Genomic DNA, 14,239 nt, shown 5'->3' on the forward strand with positions numbered 1-14,239 from the left:
ATCAGTTCTCGTCCGCTTTTCACCATCAGTTCACGTCCTCTTTTCACCATCAGTTCACGTCCGCTTTTCACCATCAGTTCACGTCCCCTTTTCATCATCAGTTCTCTTCCCCTTTTCATCATCAGTTTGTCAGTTTTTTATCAGTTTACATCCGTTTCTCATCGTCGGCTCGCGTCCGTTTCTCATTGTCTGTTCACGTCAGGGTTTTCATCATCTGTTCACATCCATTTTTTTTCCCGTTTTTTCTTTTGTCTTTTTTGTCCGGTTTACATCTGTTTTTCATCCATTTTTTTTTTTTTTTTTTTTTACGGAAGAAAAATGGGTTTTTCTTTTGTTTAGCCTTGGATCGCTGTTCAGAGGTACCTGACAGGCAGTGAGAAGGCGGTTTGACCTTCTTACTGCCTGCTTTAACCCTCAAAATGCTGCAGTTGAAGAGCAACCACTATCGCTTGCAAGGGTTGTTAGTGCCCACCAAAAGTCATGGGGATAATCAGTCCTGCTTCAAGTGGATTCAGTTTGTTAGTGTATTTAAATCTGCTAGTGCTTCTCACAACCCCCTTCCCGGCAAAGGTGCCCCCTGTGCTTCTTCATCCAGGATTGGGGCGCTCTAGTACAAGAGGTGTGTTACTGGCTAGATCACCAAGTGAAAAAAGCCTTAAAAAAGGAAAACTAATGCAGCCATCACATCTGATGATTGGTAAGCAGCTAATTAATGTGTTTGCTTTTTGGGTTTATTACCGCTTTAAAAGTAAACCTCTTGGATGGTCGGTAATGTGAAAAAGCCCGGACTTGCCTCCATGGCTCCTCTAGCTGTGGCCAGTAACCTTTCCTGTCAATGATGTAAGACCTCCACCACCGTCCTTTGTGAATAGCCAGGCGGCCTACAGCAGACCTCATTAGTGTTCCTTTTATTTATGTGCTCGTTGTGCTGAGCGGTGACCTCATCGCTTGGCTAGCGGGGATCACGTTGGGACTTTCCAACAAGTCCAGATGGGAGGTGAGACTAAATAAAGATGCAGTGTACCGAGCCAGACGTGTAGCCTGGTAACCCAAGAATGCCATCGCAGTCTGGGGCCCCGGCAACAGCTACTGTACATATTTGTTCCACCGGCTGGGCGAGGGATTGGATTCGCATTGCAGCTGCAGGGTGCGGGGAGCCCTCAAGTTGCAGTTATCTGTTTTCATAGAGAAAGTGTTCCCTTGCAGCTGATTGGCTCTGATCGGCCAGATGCTGGGTGTAGAACCACCATTTAGGACCCTATGATGAGTTTATAGTGCATCGTATTGGCTCTAAACAAAGGTGCTTTCTTCCTTTAGTACGGTGGTTCTCAACCTGTGGGTCGTGACCCCTTTGGGGGTGGAACGACCCTTTCACAGGGGTCCCCTAAGACCATCAGAAAACACATATTTCCGATGTGTAAAGAGCAGCTACTGTGTAGAAAGCAGCTACTGTGTTGAAAGCAGCTACTCTGTTAAAAGCAGCTACTGTGTTTAAAGCAGCAGTATTGGAGGTAAAACGACACTCATGAATTATAATTACTGGGTAAATAATTTTATGGTTGGGGGTCACCACAACATGAGGAACTGTATTAAAGGGTCACGGCATTAGGAAGGTTGAGAACCACTGCTTTAGTATTTCTTTTCTCCATTTTTTTTATGTTGTCTTCATTTTGTTATTCTACAGGATTCATTCACTTCACTGGCCGCTTTCTTTGGGCCACCTGCATTCACTATATCTGGTCTCCCCGGACCCTGCATTCACTATATCCGGTCTCCTCGGACCCTGCATTCACTATATCCGGTCTCCTCGGACCCTGCATTCACTATATCCGGTCTCCCTGGACCCTGCATTCACTATATCCGGTCTCCCCGGACCCTGCATTCACTATATCTGGTCTCCCCGGACCCTGCATTCACTATATCTGGTCTCCCCGGACCCTGCATTCACTATATCTGGTCTCCCCGGACCCTGCATTCACTATATCTGGTCTCCCCGGACCCTGCATTCACTATATCCGGTCTCCCCGGACCCTGCATTCACTATATCCGGTCTCCCCGGACCCTGCATTCACTATATCCGGTCTCCCCGGACCCTGCATTCACTATATCCGGTCTCCCCGGACCCTGCATTCACTATATCCGGTCTCCCCGGACCCTGCATTCACTATATCCGGTCTCCCCGGACCCTGCATTCACTATATCCGGTCTCCCCGGACCCTGCATTCACTATATCCGGTCTCCCCGGACCCTGCATTCACTATATCCGGTCTCCCCGGACCCTGCATTCACTATATCCGGTCTCCCCGGACCCTGCATTCACTATATCCGGGCTCCCCGGACCCTGCATTCACTATATCCGGGCTCCCCGGACCCTGCATTCACTATATCCGGGCTCCCCGGACCCCGTATTCACTATATCCGCTCTTCCCAGACCCTGCATTCACTATATCCGCTCTTCCCAGACCCCGCATTCCCTATATCCGCTCTCCCCGGACCCTGCATTCACTATATCCGCTCTCCCCGGACCCTGCATTCACTATATCTGGTCTCCCCGGACCCTTTATAGGCAAAACCTTTTTTTTTTTTTTTTTCATTCTGTATAGAACAAGGGAAGGTCATAGCCCCTGTAAGGGTTGTTTTTCCATCTGTGTCCCATTGGAGAGATTTTCCTTCACTTCCTGTCCCATAGCCAACACAGGAAGTGAGAGGAAATTCCTTGGGGACCCTCAGGCCTTTAGGACTAGTGTCCCCATTGAAAGATTTCCCCTTTAATACTTCTCTGGGGACGACCCAAAATGTAGGGTTTTCTTTTACTTTCACTTTTGATGATAATAAACAGGACCAGTAGAGAGGGGGAGTCTCCCTAATGGGGGCACAGATGGCAATAAACACCTGGCGGGGGTTCTAATCCATCTCCACTGTGTCCAAAATGTAAAAAAAAAATGTTTTGCCTTTTAGTTCTGCTTCCTATATTGTGTAACGGTTTTCTGGAGATCCTTGTTTTTGGTGGTGAGTGTCAAAGCTCTGCGGGTAACAGTCAGTTGTCATGAACAGGATCCGTCATCCTCCATGCAGACAAGAGCTGCACATGTGTTTGCAGAGGATATCAATCAGGCGGGTGTCACTGCTATACACAGAGTGAGATTTAATCATGGAGAGACTGCTTCATCTGCTGATGTCAGACACAGGCACTTAGGTGTCAGAACAAGGAAGGCTGTGGGTGACACCATGGAGAATGGGTTTTCAAATGCAAAGTGCTGTCCTTCATTGTTGGGTATATGTCAGTTCAGGGATATTCACGGTTTGAAACGCAGTAGCTGCTTTAATAGATCCAAACACATGCAGCTAGAAAAACTTTTACCTCCAAGACCTCGTGCACGCTGGACTTTTTTTTACAGCGGCTGCTTTTTGGCTTTTTTTTTTCTTTCTTCCTACAGCCAGTAAACCCCCCCAGCATGTTATCCTATGTGTCCATACACACACAGGCTTTAACCTCCTCATGCAGGCCGAACGCAAATGTGCAGCCTCCCGGCCTAGACAGAGCGCCGCTCATTTGTATTCTATTAAAAAAAGGACATGAGCGCGCACCCCGCCCGCTCCCAGCACACACATACGGTACTCACAGGTTCCAATCTCCTCTTTCGATCGGGACCTTTCACGATCATGTGACCGCCATGACCCTAAGCCCCGCCTCCTAGCTTCTGAAACTCCTACAGGGCTGGGAGGCGCCGGAGCGAAGGGATTAATCAGCATTTTTTGGCTGGAAAGAAAAACCCAGAACTAGGTGGTATCTAGAGACGTTTTTTAGCTGTAAAACGTTCTAACGCAGTAAAACGCAGCAAATCAGCATTTTTGGAATTTTTTTTTTTATAACCATTTGGGGGGTGTAAAAACACACAGCTAAACGCTAACGCAAAAATGCTGAAAAACGTGCGTTTTTATCGTGACTTTGTGGGCAGAAATATTATGTATTTTATTAACCTCTTCGCCAAATATGCGGCCTCTCAGCGGCTGATACCAAGCGGCCGCATATTTGCTTAACATTTGTAAACAAACATGCTGAGAACGCGCACCCTGGGCACACCCAGCACGTGTCGGCGTCCCACGGAACGTTCCCGACCTTTCCGATCATGACAGCCAATCATAGCGGTCACATGACTCTAAACCCCTCCCCGCCTCCTGATGTCAGAAACCCCTTAAAGTGCTGGAAGGCGCCGGCGTGAAGGGGTTAAAGGTTTGTTACCTTAATGCACGGGTGTCAAATTGGCGGCCCTCCAGCTGTTGCCAAACTACAAGTCCCATGAGGCATTGCAAGATTGACAGTTACAAGCATGACTCCCAAAGGCAGAGGCATGATGGGACTTGTAGTTTCGCAACAGCTGAAGGGCCGCCAGTTTGACACCCCTGCCTTATGCAGGCCATACATGGGTCGAATTCCGAACTATTTTTCGTCCAAAAATCTAAAATGTTGTTCGCTCGGTAATCCATTGGTCCCTTTTAAATTTTTTTTACTTTGTTTTTATAATCTAAAATTACACATTCATAATATCTCCTAGATTGGAAGCTCTAATGCAGACCATTCATGGTTCGAATTCCGAACACTTTTTCGTCCAAAAATCAAAAACGTAGTTCGCTCGGTAATCCGATGGTGCCTCCAATGATTTCGAAAATCGGCCGACCAAGTCATAAAGTTCACCCTATATAACAGGCGAAACTTCTGTTCCTTCCAGGTCACGGCTCATGCGCATATTCTTTACGGAAAAACGATCGTACGATTTGACCATCGAGTCAAAAATCGGTAGTTTTTCACAAATTTTCCAACACTGAAAAGGGGAGGAACCACGAAAATCGGCCGCTGCCGCTGACCCACTAACAGAGCGAAAATGGGCCGATTATTCTTGGGTCCGATTTTCGGTCGAAAAATCGGTCGAATTTCAACCCATGTATGGCCGGCATTAGTGCATAAATGTTCTTGTCGTGTTATAGAGTAAAGCACCAACATAATGATCCCATGCTGAATCAGTGATCAGGACGCGGTCTCAATGCCACTACGCCTATTATTCCCACGGCCACTGGTTGCATATTATCCTCTTTGTAGTTTCTTTGGACATCGATCTGTGACTTATTGTTATTATTTTTATTTTCTTTCCTGTGTTGAAACCGAATCCACAATAGTTGTGCTCCTGTTTTTTTTTAATAGCCTGAACAAATGCTTTAAAATCTAAACCCACCAACAAAATGGCGGCCAAGACGTATTAAGGAGACATGATTGTCGGAGAATGAAATCCCGAGTTTCTAATGATATACGTTTTTTTTGCTTTTGTCTTAGGTAAGAAATGGGACTTCAACGCAGCAGTCAATGACTACGATCAGCTACGGCAGCCACATGCTGGCGGCCCAGCCCAAAACTTCAACGACCCTCGAAGTTACAAACCCCAAGACTCAGCTCGACCCATGAGGCCAGCGCTGCAGCGGCAAGATGATATACAAGGTGAATTTCTTTTTTTTAACCTATGTGGGATTGTGTTTGTTGTTTTTGTTTTGGTTTTGCTTGTTTTTTTTTTCCGTTTGTTTTGTTTTTTGTTTGTTTTTGTTTGTTATTTTTGTGTTTGTTGTTTTTGTTTTGTTTTTTTTTTGTTTTTTTGTTTTACTGGTTAGGTTTGGTTTGGCAGACAGCACTCTGCAAGGCTCATGATGTAGGTCACCTGTTGACATGAGATGATCCACATCAGGTCAGGGGAATGATTGCACGTGTGTGAGTTCTCCTGGACTGCTGCAGACACCTCTGGGCCAATCAGAATAGAGGGAGTATTCTGTAGGCTGGAATGGATTTCACAGCTACCGTATTTTTCGCTCCATAAGACGCACTTTTTTTTCCCCCAAAAAAGGGGGGAAAATGTCAGTGCGTCTTATGGAGCGAATATAGAGCGGCCGGACCGGTATTTCCACCGCCGCCGTGTCAGAATACCGGGCCGGCCGCTCAGCTCGGCAGTGGGACCTTACCTGTCCCTCTATCCAGCGGCGCGCTGTCTTCCCGGCTTCTGTAGTGTGCGTGACAGCCGGGACCCAAGTGCGCATGCGGAAGAAGCAGTGCTCTTTGTGAATGGTAAGGCGGTACCTGGGACACATGACAGATCCCAGAAGCCGCCGGACCAATCACAAAGCGCAGCGCTTCTCGCGCATGCGCACTGGGAATCCGGCTGTCCGACGAGCGCCCACACTACAGAAAGCCGGGAAGACAGCGCGCGGCTGGATCGAGGAACAGGTAAGATCAAAGAACAACTCTGCGGAAGTAAGAGCGGGTACCTGTCAAATTCAAGTACCCGCTCCCCCTCCCTCCCCAAAGGTCAGCAGTCATCTCCTGTACTGTCCGCAGTCTCTGGTCATCCCTGTACTGTCCGCAGTCTCTGGTCATCCCTGTGCTGTCCGCAGTCTCTGGTCATCTCCTGTACTGTCCGCAGTCTCTGGTCATCTCCTGTGCTGTCCGCAGTCTCTGGTCATCTCCTGTACTGTCCGCAGTCTCTGGTCATCCCTGTGCTGTCCGCAGTCTCTGGTCATCTCCTGTACTGTCCGCAGTCTCTGGTCATCTCCTGTACTGTCCGCAGTCTCTGGTCATCTCCTGTGCTGTCCGCAGTCTCTGGTCATCCCTGTGCTGTCCGCAGTCTCTGGTCATCTCCTGTGCTGTCCGCAGTCTCTGGTCATCTCCTCTACTATGTCCGCAGTCTCTGGTCATCCCCTGTGCTGTCCGCAGTCTCTGGTCATCCCTGTACTGTCCGCAGTCTCTGGTCATCCCTGTACTGTCCGCAGTCTCTGGTCATCTCCTGTACTGTCCGCAGTCTCTGGTCATCTCCTGTACTGTCCGCAGTCTCTGGTCATCTCCTGTACTGTCCGCAGTCTCTGGTCATCTCCTGTACTGTCCGCAGTCTCTGGTCATCTCCTGTACTGTGTCCGCAGTCTCTGGTTATCTCCTGTACTGTGTCCGCAGTCTCTGGTCATCCCTGTACTGTCCGCAGTCTCTGGTCATCCCTGTACTGTCCGCAGTCTCTGGTCATCCCTGTACTGTCCGCAGTCTCTGGTCATCTCCTCTACTATGTCTGCAGTCCATTAGTTCAGAATTTTTTTTTTCCTGTTTTCTGCCTCTAAAACCTAGGGTGCGTCTTATGGAGCGAAAAATACGGTAATTGATATTGTACCCCCCTGTAGTAAGAGTCTGTATCTGCGGTATTTACAGGGGGATGACCGTGCGTGCCAAGCTTCTGAAAGCATGAGTGTTTATGCAGCAAATGTCACAGAGGAGGCGAGTACGGGGTTAGGATTTCACAGCGCTGTCTCGTATCTATAGCTAGCCTCGGGTTTAGTTGTACAACATCATTGACTTCCAGCCTGGATGCCAGTTTTATGGCTCAGTCTAGTAGCTTCATTTTGCCCTCCACCATTTATTAAGACGGAGTTCCACTCACACTAAAACTTTATTTTGGTGGTATTTATTCAGCCCTGGGATTTTTATTGTTTTTGCTATATAAATGAAAAAGTCCAAAAAGTTTGAAAAGTTTTTCTTATAAAATTTTGAAAATAAATAATCTTTCTTCATAAATCTTGGCCAAAATGTATTCAGTTATCTTTTCGTAAAAATAACCCAAATTAGTTTATAATCAAAAATTATAATTTGTTTGCATTTTTATTTTATTATATTGTTTTATTTTTGTTTTGTTTTTTACATGCTGTCAGCCTAGCAGTACAGTGTCACCATAGTGACACTATACTACTTGTGGCGGGTGATGAGGACTTTTTTTTTTTTTTTTTTTTTTTTTACACTGATTGCTTTTACACCTATAAAGGCTGTAAAAGCAATAAATTCTCCTTCTCTCTGGCTGCATTCTTGCAGCCATTGAGAAATACTGTGTGAGCTGTGATTGTTCACAGCTTGTCACATGGTACATGGCTGTTGTGAATAGCCCTGTACCATGTGACCTCTGTGATCATTCACAGATTTCACACGTATTAAGCAATGATGTCAGAAGTGACATCTTGCTTACTACTCTTCATGTGATCACTGATTGGCCAATCAGTGATCACATGATCGGGACCTCACACAGAGGTCCCGTACAACGATCGGTGTTCCACTGTGTAAAAAAAGAAGAAAAAAATTTTCATCACCCCCTACAAGCAGTACAGTGTCACTATGGTGACACTGCACTGCTAGGGTGACACTGTTAAGAAAAAAAAAATCATAAATAATATATATATAAAAAAACTAATTAGTTTTTTTTTTATTAAAAAGATAGATGAATACATTTAGGCCAAGATTTATGAAGAAAGATTGATTATTTGCAAAATTTTATAAGAAAAACACTTTTTTTCAAAATGTTTGGACTTTCATTTATATAGCAAAAAAATAAAACTCCCAGTAATGAATAAATACCACCAAAATAAAGTTTTATCTGTCTCAAAAAAAAATGCTAAAAAATTCATATGGGTACAGTGTTGCATGACCGCGCAATTGTCATTCAAAGTGTGATAGCACTGAAAGCTGAAAATTGGCCTGGGCAGGAAGGGGTGAAAGTGTCCGGACAGGAAGTGGTTAATGCAGAGTATGCACTAAGATCAAACAAACCTGGATCTTTCACAACCACTAAGTCCAAAAATGAGTGTGCTGCAGCACGGCGCGTCCTGCTGTGTGCTGCGGCACGGCGCGTCCTGCTGTGTGCTGCGTCACGGCGCGTCCTGCTGTGTGCTGCGTCACGGCGCGTCCTGCTGTGTGCTGCGGCACGGCGCGCCCTGCTGTGTGCTGCGGCACGGCGCGTCCTGCTGTGTGCTGCGGCACGGCGCGTCCTGCTGTGTGCTGCGGCACGGCGCGTCCTGCTGTGACCCAGGCCTGACTCTGAGCTCCAGTCATTCTCTGACACGGTGAGGCGAAGTTTACATTTCCCGTACGTAGGCTCGCTTAGCTGTAATCATTTCAAGAATGAAACTCAATCTCTGCAGAAGCCCCATTGTGATTGGTTCTCTTTCACATGAATGCCTCGAGTGAAAAACATTTTTTACGGCTTTGGTTGTTTGATCGCTGTGTAAACTTGGAGTAAGGAAAAAATAGAAGGTATAGAACACACAGACAGGCCTCCCACTGACGGCGGCAGGTGAGGACAGGAAATGTCAGTTGGTAAAGCTCCTCCAGTAACCGTTTGTATGCAGTCTGACACATGCCGCCCATTGACAGGCCCACTAAAAGCCCGCAACCTTCTCCGGTATTCTGGTTATCTCCGGCGTTTACAATATGACAAGAATTCCGGTCCCATCAAGGATCATTCATGGTGGAAGACCTGTATAGCAGTTGGGCAGATGACAAGACGTTCCTGGTTTATAGGTCGCAATAACAGGCATTATGCAATCAGAGGGATTTCAGAGCTCTTGCCTCGTCTCAGCGATACGGAGCGGTTATAGCGGGAATGCCGGCCATTTGGGGCTTTAATGAAGAGCTGAAGCCGTGACCAAAATTAAGGCAGGCAGAGGACTAGACAGAGGACAGTATTGCGTATGCGTCTTTCTGCCGCTGATCTTTTCCTCATTACTGATTTACCATTATTATTATTATTATACAGGATTTATATAGCGCCAACAGTTTGCTCAGCATATTGCCTTGTTCTGCGTGGAGGCGGCCATGGCGCCGTCTCTGCGTGGAGGTGGCCATGGCGCCGTCTCTGCGTGGAGGCGGCCATGGCGCCGTCTCTGCGTGGAGGCGGCCATGGCGCCGTCTCTGCGTGGAGGCGGCCATGGCGCCGTCTCTGCGTGGAGGCGGCCATGGCGCCGTCTCTGCGTGGAGGCGGCCATGGCGCCGTCTCTGCGTGGAGGCGGCCATGGCGCCGTCTCTGCGTGGAGGCGGCCATGGCGCCGTGTGGGCGTGAAGGGGTGGCCACGGCACCGTGTGGGCGTGAAGGGGCGGCCACGGCGCCGTGTGGGCGTGAAGGGGTGGCCACGGCACCGTGTGGGCGTGAAGGGGTGGCCACGGCGCCGTCTGGGCCTGAAGACGAGACATGCAGCTCTGGGTTGTGGGCAAGCAGCAGGGTTTGCTTTAAGCAGTGTGATTTTCGTGTCAGTTTTCAGAGTCATTGTCAAAGGTAGGTGTTCAAGTGCGATTCAACTCTGTCTTCCAGCCACTTGTATGCAAAACTGGCTATGAATTGCATCCTATGTGAACAGTTATCTCAGAATGCCACTATACTGTGTGCTGTGCAAGTTTGGAACATATCACTCGAAACTCACACAGAACCCTTTTTTTTTTTTTTTTCTTTTTTTTTCTTTTTTTTTTTAATACATAACTCGATCAAAATCGCATCACATAGATGTGCATGTCCTTCATAAAAACAAATGTATTTTCAGATGCCGTGCAAATCTTTGCCTTTTCATGTCGCATCATATTCGTAACGGTGTGGACCGGGACTAAGGCCCCATTCACACGTGGGCGTTTTGGGATTGCAGTGATTCTGCCTCCGATCTCAAAACACACTGCAGTCGCAAAATGCATTCTTTTCAATGGCATCTAAAACGCAGTGCGGTGTTGCCGGGATTGTTCCATGATCTATCACACAGAAAGGAACAAGAGCTTCTTTTGGGTGACAAGCGTCACATGCAGCGATTTACGGAAATTGCTGCGTGATAAATCATCTAACAGTCGCAGCAACGTCGCATCACGTTTTAGGTGTCATTGAAAATATTGGCACCTGAACTTGTGGTTTATGATTGTAGTGCGTTTTGAGATTGCAGGCTGAATCGTAGCGACTCTGTCGTGCTCCCAAACCGCCTAGGTGTGATCGGAGCCCCACGGAGTGGATATCGGAGCCTGAGTTGGCTGCTCCAGAATTGTCATCACACATTTGTGTGTTTTCCTCTATAATACAATCAGTCTTTTTGGGATAATGTGTTAGGCCGCTGCGGTTTTGCTGTTTTCTCTCAGGGTTTACATGACTAAGGGTGACATTTACCAGCAGGAAGCAAATACTAATCGTGAATGATACCTGAAGAACAATTATAAATGTGTGTTTGTTGGGGTTTTTTTTGTTTGTTTTATTTTAACCTAACATATAAAAGATAGTTGACTTATTTTAGTCCTGAGCATACAAAAACCTTTTTTTTATATAACCTCTTGTATCCAATGGGTGGCATAAGTCACATATATGTTGAATCCTTTTACTACTATGCTGTGAATACCACCAGCAAATCTCCTGCTATCTATTGAGCTTGCTAAAGGAAACTCATCCAATGTTTGGCAGCCACATACAGGAAGCAAAGTGAGCAACATATTGCCGTGTTTTGCAACCTTAAAGCCCCACCCCCAGCTTTTTTTTTTTTTTTTGTAAATTGGCCCCCAGGCAGTGTGAAACAAAACAAAAGCAGCTCAGGCTGCCATCCTTACTTATAATCTGGAGTTGTTCCCCCTCCTTCCTGCTTTTTCGTACTTCTGTATCATCTCTAGGTTAAGGACGTACTATGAATGAATGGGCATCATGGCCCCGCCCCATCAGGGGGTATCGCCACGGGGCCCCTTCATTCATTCTGTGTTACCCTTGGTTCACACCTGAGCGTTTTCTGCAACGTTTTGCAGTGCAGTCCATTTAACCTGATTTCCTATGGGACAGGTTCACATCTCCGCGTTTTTCACCCGGTGCGTTTTTTGGAAAGGGTCTGGGACTTTTTTGAATGCCAAAAGTTGCGTTTTTGGTTCTATAGACTTGAAATGCTGCAGAAAAGCAAGTATTGCGGTTTTTTTGATGCGTTTTTTGTGTTTTAAATCTTCCTAGCAACAAAAAAAAAAAACTCAGGTGCAAAAACGCAATGCAAAACTGGTCAAATGCAAACTGCATAGGTGTGAACCTAGCCTTAAGGCTATATCGCATGTGATTCGCACAGGAACCGCACCGAATTCCTGCGCAAATCACATGCGAATTGCTTGCGGTGCAATATGAGCCATACATGATGTATGACTCAAATCGCACCGCATCCGCACCAAAAAGGTGCAGGACCCTTTTTTGGGTCTGCACTAGAATCGGATCGCTTGGGTATTCACACCTATGCGATCCGATTCTGCACATCGCGTTTTGCGGACCGATTTTGGGGTGTTATTAACGTAACATAAACACCCACAATGGTTCGCATGAATGGGGTGCGATTCTGAATTTGCACAGAAAACGCTGCAAATTCCGGACCGCATCAGTGTGAACCCAGGCTGAAGCAGAGAGTGTGGATGTTGGTATATCAGAGCCACTCTGGTCAGCAGAGGACCAGCCCAGGCCAGAGAGGTGGCACAGAGGAAGGAGGAGTTGGGCTTTTATATAACGGAGGCACCCCGCAGTAAAAGTCTGAGAATAAAGAGTATATTTATCATTCTGTAAAACATCGATTAACCTGCAGGCTTTAAACATTTTAAATGTACCAAAAACCACAACATTTTTTATATTTTTTGTTATATTTTTATAATATGTCCGCCTTCATCCTCCATGTAGTTGTAGCTCTCTTTGGATCTGCAGTTGTTATGACACATTTTTCTCCTTTTGTCCCGCAGAGAAACGCCTATCTAGAGGCATCTCCCACGCCAGCTCGTCCATTGTTTCCTTGGCCCGATCGCATGTCTCCAGCAACGGCGGTAGCGAGCACCCACTGGAAACGCCGGTGTGCACCTTCCAGCTGCCAGACCTGACGGTATACAGCGATGACTTCCGCAGCTTCATCGAGCGGGATCTCATTGAGCAGTCCATGCTGGTCGCCTTGGAGCATGCCGGTGAGTGATCTACTGAGCATCTGCAGGGCAGATCTCTCCACGCTCCCAGTGTATGTGTTGGTATACAGCAAGTGTCAAAACTCAACTTTAGGCAAATGGCAGATGACAGCAAAACACAGCAATACTATACAATACTATATACAATACTGTACTACAGTTGCAAGAAAAAGTATGTGAACCCCTTGGGATTACGTGGAGTTTTGCATGAATTAGGCATAAAATGTGCTCTGAACGTCATCTAAGTCACAACAATAGAAGAACACAGTCTGCTGAACATAATACCACACAAACATTAGATGTTGCCATGGTTTAATTGCACATAACATGTAAACATTCACAGTGCAGGGAGGAAAAAGTATGTGAGGCCCTAGCTTAATGACTTCTCCCAGAGATAATTGGAGCCAGGAGTGAGCCAACCTTGACTCCAATCAGTGTGATGATATTGGATGTGTTGCTGACAGCTATCCTGCCCTTAAAAAAACACACACCTGTTTTGGGTTTACTGGTTTCAAGAAGCACTGTCTGATGTGAACCATGCCTCGCAGAAAAGAGCTCTCAGAAGACCTACGATCAAGAATTGTTGACTTGCATGAAGCTGGAAAGGGTTACAAAAGTATCTCCAAAAGCCTTGATGTTCATGTGTCCACGGTAAGACAGACTGTCTACAAATGGAGGAAGTTTAGCACTGTTGCTACTCTCCCTAGGCGTGGTCGTCCTGTAAAAATGACTGCAAGAGCACAGTGCAGAATGCTGCATGAGGGCCTGGACGGATTGTTGTCATTGATGGGAAAATGAATTCCAGAGTTTATCAAGACATTTTGCAGGAAAACGTACGACCATCTGTCCGCCAACTGAAGCTCCGCAGAGGATGGGTGATGCAACAGGACAATGACCCAAAGCATACAAGTCATTCAACAAAGCAATGGCTGCAACAGCATAGAATACGCCTTCTGGAGTAGCCCAGTCAGAGTCCTGACCTCAACCCGATTGAAATGCTGTGGCATGACCTTAAGAGAGCGATTCGCACCAGACATCCCAAGAATATTGCTACACTGAAACAGTTTTGTGAAGAGGAGTGGTCCAAAATGACTCCAGATCGTTGTGCAGGTCTGATCTGCAACTACAGGAAACGTTTGGTTGAGGTTATTGCTGCCAAAGGAGGGTCAACCAGTTAAGTCCAAAGCCTCACATACTTTTTCCTCCCTGCACTGTGAATGTTTACATGTTATGTGCAATTAAACCATGGCAACATCTAATGTTTGTGTAGTATTATGTTCAGCAGACTGTGTTCTTCTATTGTTGTGACTTAGATGACGTTCAGAGCACATTTTATGCCCAATTCATGCAAAACTCCACGTAATCCCAAGGGGTTCACATACTTTTTCTTGCAACTGTACAGTGTGTGTGTGTGTGTGTGTGTGTGTGTGTGTGTATATATATATATGGTTAGCACTTCTACCTGGCAGT

At 46.6% G+C, this 14,239-nt stretch overlaps 1 protein-coding gene across 1 annotated transcript in view; it reads left to right on the forward strand.

Moving 5' to 3' along the window:
- The first annotated feature begins 990 nt into the window (after positions 1-990).
- Positions 991-14,239, forward strand: part of LOC149428530 (OTU domain-containing protein 7B-like) — a 55,222-nt gene continuing 41,973 nt past the window's right edge. The window contains exons 1-3 of the mRNA XM_089667296.1: positions 991-997; positions 5,330-5,491; positions 12,557-12,772. Coding sequence (XP_089523422.1) covers positions 991-997; positions 5,330-5,491; positions 12,557-12,772 — 385 coding nt within the window. The remainder of the gene's footprint in view (positions 998-5,329; positions 5,492-12,556; positions 12,773-14,239) is intronic.

Source organism: Staurois parvus, unplaced genomic scaffold (genome assembly GCF_062004578.1).
Source record: "Staurois parvus isolate SC_StPar_1 unplaced genomic scaffold, SC_StPar_1.0 ptg003158l, whole genome shotgun sequence".
NCBI classification, from domain to species: domain Eukaryota; kingdom Metazoa; phylum Chordata; class Amphibia; order Anura; family Ranidae; genus Staurois; species Staurois parvus.